This window comes from Nematolebias whitei, chromosome 15 (genome assembly GCF_014905685.2).
Source record: "Nematolebias whitei isolate Nwh7 chromosome 15, NemWhi1, whole genome shotgun sequence".
Taxonomy (NCBI): domain Eukaryota; kingdom Metazoa; phylum Chordata; class Actinopteri; order Cyprinodontiformes; family Rivulidae; genus Nematolebias; species Nematolebias whitei.
The window spans coordinates 13201829-13215274 of NC_056512.1; the positions used below are offsets into that span (position 1 = coordinate 13201829).

Genomic DNA, 13446 nt, shown 5'->3' on the forward strand with positions numbered 1-13446 from the left:
ACCTTTTCTGCCACTTCGAGCATTAAAAGAAAATTTAAAACCAGGTGATACAGGTCTTTGATACAACTGGGGGTGCTTGGCATCGCGCCCCTATCGCGCGGCCCCCTGGTGGGGTGTGCCCTTGCCTGCCGGCGCGCTTGGGGCCCTTGGTATCGGGGGCTGGGCGCTTGGGCGTGTGTCGGCTCGGCCTGGTGTCTGCCTGGTGGGGCTCGGGTCCTCTGGCCCTGTCAGGCCTTGGCCTGGGTGGTGTGAGTCCTCAGTGCCCGGGCCTCGGTGCCTGGACCTGGACCTACATCGGTGCGGCGGGTGCCGACGGAGGCCTATGAGTTTGTCGCTGTTGGCCCCGGGGGGTCACTGTATGTGGTTGCTGGTGGGGATCTTCCGGTTCTCCCCTGTGGTCCGTTCTGGAGGGTGGGTGAGTGGTTCGTCCTGTGTGGGTGGCTCTGGGGGCTCCGCGGTCGGGGTCCCTCATGGGGTCTTGGGCTCTGGTCCCCCCTTTTTTCGTCTGCCTCTGGTCTTGGGGGTCGGGTCTCTGCTGCTTCACAGTTACTAATAAATGTTCTATTAGAGAAGCCTTATACACTTATGCATGCTCACAACCACACACAAATAGAAGCAGGGATGCTTATGTAGGCTTTATATGTAGATATATAGATATGTATGTGAGTGTATATTCATGTGTATGTATGTATGTATGTATATAGGCGTAGGTATGGGTATATATATTTATGGAAACTTACTGCAAAGCCATGAATATTTTAAGTTCTTTATACATATGTATTTTGTTGCTGTGTTTTGTCATGTTCTTTGCAGGTGAACAGACAGTGGCCGGGTGTTTTGACGTGTGCTCTATTTGTATATATTTCTTATATTTTGGAGTCTTACTTTGTCTTTTCTTTCTTTCTATCCTATAAAAAAAAAACTACACTAGATAGTCACTATAATAAATATTTCATAATAATGGTGTGGAGAGGATGGCTGTAAGGGGAGAAGGGAGGCCATCACAAAGAACAAAAAAAAAAAAAAAAAAAAAAAAAAAAAAAATTTAAAACCAGGTGGAGAGGCCTCAGTAAGAACAACTGGTGCATCTGCACTTAACCAAATTTCTGTTAAAAACAGACAATCCAATTTAAAATCTGAAATCAAATAATTTATAATAAAAGATTTGTTTGAAAGAGAGCGGACATTTAAAACAGCCATATTGCTGTATATCACCTGTGATTTTCCTTCAGTAATAAATCTGTTATTGTTTAATCCCGTGAGCGTTCAGTCACACGCTAATGTCATCATTTAATCAGGTCAGGTCCTCTAGACTTCATCCCATTACTGAGCATTGGGGCTACCTAGAGTTAAAATGAGCAAAACGCTAAAAGTAGCAAAAGGTTCTTTAAAATGCTCAAAATTTACCTAAAAGATATAAAAGTAGCAAAAGGTCTGTTAAAACCTGAAAGGCACAAAGGGCTTGCTTAAAATACCAGAATGGCAGATAAAGAATAAAAGTAGCATAAAAAACAGAGCTAGGAGCTTTAGCAAGTTTCAAAGAAAACAATTGCTTTAATGACATTGAACTGATCTCAATATGTTTCTATTATGAAAGTGTTTGTAAATAAAGTTTAATACTTTGAAATATACTAAAACCAAAAGTCCAAGAATGTACCTCCTGAATGAGCTGAACGTTTTGTGTAGCCTGTGGAACTGTTGATCCAGACCCAACAACGTTCAGTCAGGTCATCTGGATGGTTTCTTAAAAAAAATAAAAATAAAACCGTCCAGATGACCTGACTGAACTTTGTTGGATTTTACCTGGCTTATTGAACATGAACTTAAGTGTTGATCCAGACCACTTCTATACTTTCAATATTAAAGGTTTAAAATAACACTAACACGACTGTTTAGTCCTGTGTGTTTTACACCAGTGGTTCCCAACCTATTTTCTTCAAAGCCCCCCCCCCACACACACACACACATACACACACACACTTCATAGCCAATCTGAGCCCCCTAGTCCCTTTGTTCAGCCCAGGGTCCACCCACAGCCACAGGATTCATCCAATGAGGATGGATGTACAATAACGTGCCTCAGCGCAAGTGGATGTGGGTGTGGTTTGGTGTAGAACGATGTGTAATGTGCTGAACTTGGCCGGATATTAATTCAGCTCGGTCCAAATAACATCAACCTGTCAGTTCGTTTTTATACTTCTTATAGTTCACTCTGCATTGTGTTTAATGATGACCATAAGATGAGCGTTGAACGGAATGCTGTTTAATCTGCATAAAGACAAAACATGCACTGGTCAGAATCATCGCAGCGGCACCTCGTGCCGTCTTCTCATTGAATGGACCTTCTGTACAATGCACCTGTAACAAACCCCTGTCTAAACAGAGCTTATACACGCACAAGAGAGTTCTTTAAATTATTTTTCAAAGGTTAGAAATATGAGTATGTTAAAGAGAAATTTGTAAACAACATTAAAATAAAACTCGCTCTGACATGTCAGCTTAGAAGTGCAGGTTGGTGGAGCACGGTGTATTTAATAAACAAAAATCAGCTGTTCTGACTGAAACTTCTAAATAATCTGCCACTCACATATGCCTTCACGAAAATTAACGCCAAACAAAAGTGAATCGTCTCACTGATTAGACTTTATGTAGGAAAATAAAGAGCCTCTGAAATAAACCTATTTCACCTATTTCATAACAGGAAGAGAGATCTCTCAATAATAATAATAATAATAATAATAATAATAATAATAATAATAATAAATGTCCATTGAAAAGTCCACAGTTTTGCGCTCAAACATATCAAGATATAAAAAAAAATAATTCATCGGGGCCCATTCACTAGTCTTGGTCTTTTTAAAACAAAAAGAAAAAGATAAGGAAACGTGTCAAAAAGTGTTGAAACCCTTAATGCTGGGGAACTAGGTTGGACAACTGACAGAGGCTCCATGTAAAAACTTGGTCTTTGGTTTTTCTGTGGTTGTTTGTTTTACGGTTGTCTTTGAGGTGAAAAATGACAATGTCAATTTATAGCAGGGAATTTTTTTTCAAATTGGATGCTTCTGTTGTTGGAATTCATTCTGATATATATATATATATATATATATATCCATCCATTATCTTTACCCACTTATTCCATTTTGGGTCACAGGGGTCGCCGGTGCCCATGTCCAACAATCACTGTGCGAGGGGCGGTGTACACCCTGGATGGGTTGCAAGTCCATCACAGAGCCACATAGATACAAACAAGACAAACAAACATTTACTCTCTCACACCTAGGGACAATTTAAAGTTACCAATCAGCCTAATATGCATGTTTTTGGTCTGTGGGAGGAAACCGGAGTACCCGGAGAAAACCCACGCATGCATGGAGAGAACATGCAAACTCCACCCAGAAAGGCCCTTGGACCGGGGTTTGAACCAGGGACCTGCTCGCTGAGAGGCAGCAGCTCTACCAGTTGCGCCACCGTGCTGGGGCAAGACTCTTGGCAAGAACAAAATCATCATAATCATCCCAGCAGACAAAGGAAGATGCACAGTTACAGTATTTTAAAGCAGAAAGACTATCATCACTCTGCAGTCTATATTCATCTGCAAGCCAGTGGTCACTCTTTCAGGGATGATGTGCACATCTTTGATAGAGAGGAACACTGGTTTGAGAGAGGAGTAAAATAAGCTGTCATTCTGAAGAGAACCCATCCACCATTAAACAGGGGTGAAGGCCTCCATGTTCAACTGTCTCCCAATTCCAATGCTTTAATTGTAAGTATCACTCAGCCCTCAGTGAAGTTCCAGAGGCCAACAGGGAACTAAAAATCTATTGTTAGGATGATGGTCCTCCCTTTGCATGTGAACAACTTGTTTTGACTGATCCACTATGAAAAGGTGCTGTTTTTAAGACTAAGTTTCATTCCAGCTCCTCAGACTGAAGAAGTCTTTTTGACAAGACTAAGTGTTTCAACAAAAACAAATTTGTCCAGAGGACCTGACTCAAACTTGTTTGTCAGTTTTTATAATTAAAATAAAATGTTCTTATCTCCACAGCTAAAAGGCATCTGACTGATCAGAAAGCTAACAGCTACCAGTGTTCAGCTGATTTGGACAGAGCCAAGTTATATTAGAATAAATGAATAGTACAGGATTTGTCCTACTGTTTTGAGTGACAATGTTTTTAAATCAAAGATTGGCGCACAAATTCAAGTTTGCACTCCCACTTTAGAAAATGGTAGAGCAGCCCACATCTATCAGTAAGATAGAAACTTGTTATCAAAGTTCATGCTCAACTAAAAACTAGTTATCCATTCCCATCAAAGTTAATGAATTGTCATGTTAGGGGAGTGTAATTCTGTTCAAAATAATTGCTAATATTGTTTCCTGTGCTTAAATGTAGAAGGATTTGAATTGTGTGACATGGATGTGCCATGATTTAAAGACGTTTAACTGTTTAGTAAGTTAAGAATGATCAATAAAGGAGAAATAAATCAAAGGTTTGGTTTCATTCTATGCCAGAGGGCTGAAAGATCTGAAAGACCCTTAAGCAAGAGGTGGGTCAATTCTCTGGATACCAGAAGTTCTAAGAAGATTGCATGATAACCCTTAAGTTAGGCTGTCAAAAGCAACTGTTTAGGTCAGTTACTTGCTTTGGGGAAAACACTGAGGATTTTGCATGTTAAAATTGTCATGTGACACATTGTAAGATTGTACATAAAGACAGGCACAGAGAAGTGACCTCTGAACAGCAGCATCATCTGGACTGTGAGTGCATTGGATGCATGTTCATTCTTGTAAAAAGAGCATTCTTAAGTAAAATTGGCAAAATCTTGGAATCTGTTAAAAAAAAAAAGTGATGATTTTAAAAATGTCTCCGTAAACAATTTTATTGTTTTTTCCACAGATGGCTTCAGGACTTTACTTCACTGTGATCTTTTGTATGAGTGGTGGACTTTGGACTGGAGCAAAAGTAAGTTTGCAACAATTATTTCGAAACTCCAAAGACTAGAGCAGAGCAGCATTCCCAGAGAAAAGTGTAAAGTCAGATAAAGAATCAGAAGAAGCAGACAATTAAAAAATGGCAGGTTTAACAGCTTATATGTCTGTTTGAAATGTACCGATCAAACTGGAAAAAGAAAACTGCTGAAAGATCAACTTGGCTCTGTGTCCTATATGACCTAACATAATCTTTTAGGGTTTTTGTTGCATTTATTTTTTAATATGTGCCATTAAGACATGCAGTAAGGAACATGTGATTTTTAAACAAATCAGAATATAACTACTCTCCTAATAAGATGTAGGTTTGGAAAGGTAAAACAGTGTGCAGTTTTATTTTTAATCAAACTGATACCACCAAATAGGCCTTGTTTAAGGAATAGGCTGCTGCTAATACTGTCTGTATTGTTGAATTCAGTTCTAAATCTTTTTTTTTCCCCTGCAGGTGGGACCAGGTTTGTGATTCTTGTATTTGCAGTGGTCATTGCTGTTGCATAATGGTGGGAGATTCTTCAGAACTTTATTCAGTTGGGCTGCATGAAACAGAATGTCCTTCTAAATGCTATTAAATCAAAATATAATTTTTAAAGAATATAAAATAATTTAAATTGAACAGACTAATCTTTAGGTCCTAAAGGTAAGCTATATTAGGGATGCACGGTATTGGATTATTGGCCGATATCCAATATGCCGATATCCAAAATGTTAAAACTTATTTGGCCGATATTGATATTTTATAGACGTTCCTTTGTCAGAACATATTCCTCTTATTTAGGCTTATTTGCTACAAAAATTGTGCAACAGCTGTAAGAGCTGGTGATATATATTCACTAACAGCCTTATGATATGCATAGCACTTTAACTTATATTAAATGAAAGTGTTAAATGTTATTTATTAGCATTAATCACCTGCAATGCTGTCTCACTTGTGGAGGCTTGTTCCAGTTTCCTAGCTGCAGTGTGGGATCCTCTGTACTCCTGTGCATGAAGGACATCCTTTTTAAGATCAAAGTTTTTGTCTACTTATTGTGCCGTAAGACTAATCATGCTAATGGGGCTAACACGACGTCCAAATGTCTGTGGTAAAACTCACCCAAGTGCTATTGGCTATTAGCTTCTCAATCACATCGGAAATGATGGCTTGTAACTCGGGTAAGGTTACGTCGGAAAAATATCTCTGACTGGGGACGATATAGCGAAGCTCAACGTAGTACAAAAATCTTTGGAATCTGACATCCTCCCCAACCAAAAAAAAAACTTCCACACCACCGACATTTTGAATTTTCCTCTTCGTTGTGATCAGGTAGGCACATGTGACATCATCACGTTGGGCTGCCACTGCAGGCATCCTTGTCACTGGGTTGTCATGCAAAAACAGCATCTTTTATATCGGTGAGTTATTTTGATGGAATGGCCTATGTCCGCTATTGAACTTTAACTCTAATATCGGACGATACCGATACCATATTGATAATATTTTGCATCCCTAATTGTAACGCTGCCAAACATGTCAGCAAACTAGCAATAGTTGAGTCTGATCTCCAACTTATACTGAGTGTTAAACAGTTGCACGGTCTGAAAATTTTGCCAGTTTTTGAATTAACTCTGGCTGTTAGTAAAATGTTTCATAAATAAATTTTGTATTGAAGTGAAACTCTCAAAGTATGTAATTATTACACACCATAATGAATATGCATGGACCATGTTATAGAAAGAGCAGCAAAAAGTCTTCTGCATACTTTTATACAGCAGCAGAGTCTAGCGGGTGATTTCTAATAGCCAGCTGCTGTCAGAAGCAAAGGCATGATCCATGGCCATTGGCAAGTTGGCCTCCAGATGGACATCGGTGAATGCTTTGGGCATGTTCTCATGGTAACAACAACAAAGATGCACTGTGAGTCAGCAAAACAGCCTTGAGGTCAAGATAAAAGTGTTTTGGTCTAAAAGCAAGATGTAAAGATGTCCTGGGCCATCTTAGCCATAATATAAAAACACAAAATAAAAATACAAAAAATTTCCTTAAAAAATGTTGATGGCTTTTTTCATAATGATCACTTTTTCTGGAAACTCGCATCTTCATGGGATGTGGTTAGCTCCATCTGTGGTTTCATTGGTCAGAAAGAGAATTAGGATGTACTGGGCTATGCAGCTATTTTGCATAACTGTTTTACAAAAGAATCTTAAACTAATAGCAATAAAAATAAAGGATATAGTACAACAGAATAAAAACTGCTACAGCTTAATTTATAGAAGATAACAAAGAATCATAAACATTATTTATAGAAAAAATCTCCACAAATAACATCTTTTTTCCTCTTCCAGAATTTGCCAAAGCCCAAAAGCTTGCTTTGAATCCCATATCCACACATAGAGTGATCACCTGTGATGATGCTGACAATGTACAACACCTGAGTTGTGGTATGTCTGAGATTCTCTGATATAAAATATAAACAAGAAAAAAATCGACAAATGGTAAAAAATTTTGTTGATGCTTTTCTTATAAAGAAAAATGTTGGTAAGGACAGTTTTCTATTGACCAGCTCAATTCCAGATTAGATTTACAAGATCAGAAAAAAGACCATATGGAACAGCACACCATTGCAGTTTAAATAATAATGAAAAAAATGAGATCACTGAGCTAATTAATTTGCCACCATCTTGGATTCAGAAATACCAGTAATTTCCTAAAAAGTAATTGTATTAGTTTTCCAGAGCCTTGCCATCCTCTTTGTTACAAAGCAGTGTTATTTTAGTTTTTTTTTACTTTGTAGCTTGCAACTACAGTAAACCTAATTATTTTGTAATTGAACTGTCTAGTGTCATTCAAGAGATTGCACAGGGTATAAGCACAATAATTCAGATTGTATAATTAAGCGACACCATTTTAAAGGCCGGCAAAATATACTGTATTGATGGAAACAGAGTTATTTTTTATTAGTTTGCACTCTGGATTGTTTTGTCTTTAAACCCACTTTCTTTTGTCTGTGTAACAGAGATAGGAGTGATTGATGTGGAGTCAGCTTTGTATGGACGTATAGACCGAAAGACCTGCAGTGAGGGCAAACCTAAAAACCAGCTCACTAACACACACTGTTCTCAGGAAGGCACTCTTGAAGTCTTCCAGAAAAGGTAACATTACAAAGAAACCTAAATATGTTGGATTATTGTTATTCAGGTTATTTATACAGTACAATTCATAGCAAAAATTTACTTGTTGCTACAGAGAAAAAGTTTATTGATACTAATAAAATTGAATGAAATTTGCCTTTCTTCAGAAACACATCTGCTGAATTGCATATTTAAGTTTTATAGAAAAACATTGATTTGTTCATATTCCAAGTATGTGTCAAGAATGAATCAGAGCTACTATGGCACCAAATGTTAGCCTAATATTAGCAAATTGATTTAATTATAGTCATTGATGTCTTTGCCAAATACACAGTGTGCATTAAACTTGAGCTTGTGCAGTACCCAAAGGCATCTGTAGGGGCATTCGCACAAGGGCTAAACACAGAAGCTTTGTAAAACAGCTTTTTAAAAATTGTGAGGACTTTCTTTTCAAGTTTTTGTTTATTTAGATCTTTATTATTCATTTATACAACCTTCGTTCCTTTTTTACCGAAGAAAGTACCAGAACATCTGACCTGTTCTCACAATTCAAAATGTCCCACGTGTTGTGCACGTTCAAGCTTGAAGTCCTGACAAATGACATTTACCAACACACTTATACACACGAGTTTGTCTTCCTCTGTTTACAGAGATTTTACTTTGACTTTCATTCATTTTTCATTCATTTCTATAGCCTAACCCTGATCTTTATCCTAACCCTAACCATTACTAGTACATATCTAACCCTTAATCTAGCCCATCCTCGATTCACACCTTAGTCCTGAACCTAACCCCTAAACCACCAATGGGCTTTGGGCCCCATAAAGAGCAGTTGGTCTTCATAGTGTACTATGTTGGACAAATGGGCCTTACAAGGCAACAAATACAAAGACACTCACACACACACAAACTTACAGCAACAGTGGTTCCCAAAAGTTTATTTTATATACAATAACAATGAACGTTTTATTTTTTTTATTTTTATTTCATAAATATTTCAAATCATCTTTTTCTTCTTTCTGCGGTTCCCTCTTCAGGGGTCTCCACAGTGAGTCATCCTCCTCCATCTCACTCTGTCCTCTGCGTCCTCTGTCCTCACTCCATCTACCTCCATGTCTCTAACTGCATCCATATATCTCCTCTTTGTCTTTTTCCTGGCATCTGCATTTTTAACATCCTCCTACCAATATACCCACATGTCCAAATCATTTCAGTCTGTCCTCTCTAACTTTATCTCCCAGTTGCTCAACCTGTGATATAAACAAATATAAATGTTATCAATAACCCTACAAAACTGAACATGACACTACCAGTTTAACTAGCTGCGGTAGCTACATAAAATCAATTTATCACTGTATTTACACCTTTTTATGAACATTTTTTGAGGAAATGTCTCATTAGCAATCAGTATTTGACTTAAGTTAAATCATACAGTATCTGAATAATTCTTGGACTTTTATGACAGAGAAGCCACATCCTCACTTCTGATTTATCAGAATAAACTTTATTATCATTGCACCGAGATACAACAAGAACATGTACGTAGTTGTCTGAAAGACGGGCGGAGTGCACAAAGCTGCTACTATGAAGATGCGGCCCTCTTATTCTTATTCAGAATAATATTTTACTGAAATGAGAAAAGGGAAGAATATATGAGGAGAGACTGTATAAAAAAAGATCTTTCACACCTTGTCTTAGACAGGGCACGATTTGAGGCATCAAAAAAGCCTACCACAGCATAGCTACATAAATATACATGATACATGCACATATAGGCCAGTGAAGACATTGAATTTTAATGGAAAGTTGTAGCATAGTCCAGAGCCCCCCCCCCCCCTCTCAACCATTGTCCAGATAAGAGGTGTTATTCATCATCAGCTCGGTTGAGGTTCCGTCACATGTCCACGGCCTTGGGGAAGGGAGGGGTGAGGAGACAGACAAAGCATCTTTGTTTTTTCCTAAACATGCCAGGAGGAGTTGAGATAAGTCCAGCGTCAAGGCCACAGTTTGGGTCAGGCAGAACTTGTAAATTGCCGTTTCTGCCTTTTAAAGTCTCGCTGGTATATATTCCTCTGATGGAAACTCCAAACAGCCGAACTGATTCCTTACGCCAAAAGTCGAGCTCACAGCTTCTCCAGATTATTCCCAACCATTCATGGGTGCTGCCAGAAAGTTCAAGGTCCTGATAACAGCTGCTCCAGCTCTCTGAAGCAGCTCCACATAATTCAGTCTGAATGCTGCCAAGCTTTGACATATCCACACACATTTGTAGACAGTCTTGATTTCACCAACCCACACAGCAAGATCCAGTTGTCATCATGAATCCAATTTGTTTCTGTAGGTAAGAGGGTCCTCCTTACCCTGACTCCTGTCGGGAGAAGTTGATCAATTTTGTTGAGAGACCAGCTGATCAAATAGTTTGAATTAGGAAGGTATACAGGAAAAAAGAGGCTCTTTAGGGGTTCACAAGACAACAAAGCAAGCAGGGAAGCGGGGGTGGGGGGTGATTCGGAACACAGGGAGACATGTTTGTCTTCACCCAAGCACAGAGGGGAAAAAAAATCCATCCATTATCTTTTACCCGCTTCTTCCATTTTGGGTCACGGGGGTCACCGGTGCCCATGTCCAGCAATCACTGTGCGAGGGGCGGGGTACACCCTGGACGAGTCGCAAGTCCATCACAGGGACACATAGAGACAAATGAGACAAACAACCATTCATTCTCTCACTCACACCTAAGGACAATTTAAAGTTACCAATCAGTCTTACATGCATGTTTTTGGTCTGTGGGAGGAAACTGGAGTACCCGGAGAAAACCCACACATGCACGGAGAGAACATGCAAACTTCACCCAGAAAGGCCCCCCGGACCGGGATTTGAACCGGCAACCTTCTCGATGAGAGGCAGCAATTCTACCAGTTGCGCCACCATGCTGCCCACTTCTGATTTATATATAATAAAAATCACAACAAATGTCCACTCATGCTAAAGAGAGATAATGGGCTTTATTCACATTAAATTATCGTTCCTTAAGTAGACACATGTTAACTGAGATGTTTTCAGTTCGTCTTCTGCTTGACATGGAAAATATTTGTTTAAACAAAATATTCTGTACAACAGCAGCCAATATGGCAGGTTTACTGGAATGGCTTCGCTCTTTCATAAAAATGTGTTTTTTATTTTTTATTTATGTTTTTTTTTTTATTTTATAACTTTTTAGATGCAACGGTTTGGAAGTGTGTGAAATAAATGGGAATGTGGTTCGCACCTCTGATCCCTGCTTTGGCATCTATAAGTATATAGACACCACCTACTCCTGCGTTTCACCAGGTAGGACGTGTCAGCGGTTATGAATTCATCAGCTGCTCAGAAATGAACTGATTCTAATCTGATCTTCTTCATTCTTCAACAGCTTCTTCAACAGTTCACTCCATAACATGTGAAAACTCTCTGGCATACCTTCAGTGTGGTGAGGTCACAGATTCTCATTAGTTGGTATTTTTATGTTTGTGTTGTGAGAGAGACAATTTGTTGCAACTTTTGGAGACCAGAAGTCAAGAAATTAACCACTTAAGACTTAAGGTCAGATTATTATTATTTTTTTAACTTTATTTAAACAGGTTGCCTCATTAATGCACATCTCCTTTGGAGGGGGGTTGTTTCTTGTGTGACTCAGTGAGAGTACCTCATTGGTCACTTAGGTTCACATGACCACAGAGTGGGATTATGGGTAAAATATATATTTTGTTAATCATTTTGTTAGCTAAAATAAAAACACTAATAAGATCTAAGATATGAACTAAGAAAAACAATAACTAAGAATACACTAAGCACTAATAGTGCAAAAACAATATGCCGAACAGCAGCACAAACACGAGTCTGTGTGAGCAGATGAGTACGAATGAACACAGCAGTGTGAAATAAATCAGCAGCATGATATGATTTTTTTCAATTCAATTCAGTTTATTTATATAGCGCCAAATCACAACAAAGTTGCCTCAGGGCACTTTACAGAAACATTCACATACATAAAAGCCAATTAGTAAAGTTCACTATCTAAGGAATCCAGCAGACAAGTTGAATCTTGGCTTTGTTGCAGTCTCCCATCCTGAGCAAGCACAGTGGCAACAGTGGAAAGGAAAGACTCCCTTTTAAAAGGAAGAAACCTCCAGCAGAACCAGGCTCAGGACAAGCGGCCATCTGCTTTGACCGGCTGGTTGAGAGGACAGGAAGGAGAGACAGACGAACACAGAATGGTAGGTCCAGGTATAGGTCCAGGTGTATCTGAAAGACAAAAAACACATGTTAAGGATAGAAAAAATAATTACAAATACAAAACAGGTTGAGCAGAGTAAGTAAAGACAGTAGCAGAGTGAAAAGTGTGGTCAGTTTGTCCTCCAGCAGTCTAAGCCTATAGCATCAAGTGATCATCTAAAATATTGTGAATTTGTGTAGCTTTGTAAACTTTTAAAGTTTTATAATTATTAACAACAAAGTCCATGCTCAATAATCCAGGTATACAATCCAACATTTTGTAATTATTATTAATAAAAAATACAAAACCACTACAGGCATTAACAATATTACAGGCGTTAACAATCTGCTAACACAGACTCATGTTCGTGCTGCTGTTCAGCATATTGTTTTTATGCTATTAGTGCTTAGTGTCTATTTAGTTGATGTTTTTCTTGGTTCATATCTTAGATGTTATTACTGTTTTTCTTTTACATTTTATTTTTGGATGTAACTGGGACCCTGTGTACATAATTTAGTTCCACCACATGTACCACGTGGTGCGAACGACAATAAAAAAAAAAACACTACTCTGTCTCTCTGACTCTGAATACTACAAAAAAGAGCCAGAATTATCCATAATCAAATGGTTTAGTACCTTTTTTTGACCACTCGATGGCAGTATAAGTCTGTTTGAACCGAAAGACAAATAATATTTATATATATATATATACATACATAAATATATATACATATATACATATATGTGTATATATATATAATGTCATCACATTGTGGGTGGCTGTGGCTGAGTGGTTAGAGCAGTTGTCCTCCAATGTGAGAGTTGGGGGTTCAAATCCACCAGCAGCCACATACTGAAGTGTCCCTGGGCAAGACACTGAACCCCTCGTTGCCTCTGATGTGTGTCCCATCAGTGTATGAATGTGATCTAAAGCTCTGGTTAGTCTCATTAGAATAATTTGTTCAATTAGCTTTGTAGAGCTCTAGTAGAGTGCTGTATGAATGGGTAAATGAGGCACAGATTGTAATGTAAAGCGCTTTGAGTATCTTGAAATAAGATAGAAAGGCGCTATATAAGTACAGTCCATTTACCATTT

The 13446-nt window shown here is 38.4% G+C and overlaps 1 protein-coding gene across 1 annotated transcript in view; it reads left to right on the plus strand.

Annotated features, from left to right (window-relative positions):
* The first annotated feature begins 4740 nt into the window (after positions 1-4740).
* Positions 4741-13446, plus strand: part of LOC119422043 (L-rhamnose-binding lectin CSL2-like) — a 22221-nt gene continuing 13515 nt past the window's right edge. The window contains exons 1-7 of the mRNA XM_037689385.1: positions 4741-4756; positions 4896-4961; positions 5433-5442; positions 7310-7405; positions 7981-8116; positions 11316-11425; positions 11508-11564. Of these exons, the coding sequence (XP_037545313.1) occupies positions 4896-4961; positions 5433-5442; positions 7310-7405; positions 7981-8116; positions 11316-11425; positions 11508-11564 (475 nt within the window). The 5' untranslated portion in view covers positions 4741-4756. The remainder of the gene's footprint in view (positions 4757-4895; positions 4962-5432; positions 5443-7309; positions 7406-7980; positions 8117-11315; positions 11426-11507; positions 11565-13446) is intronic.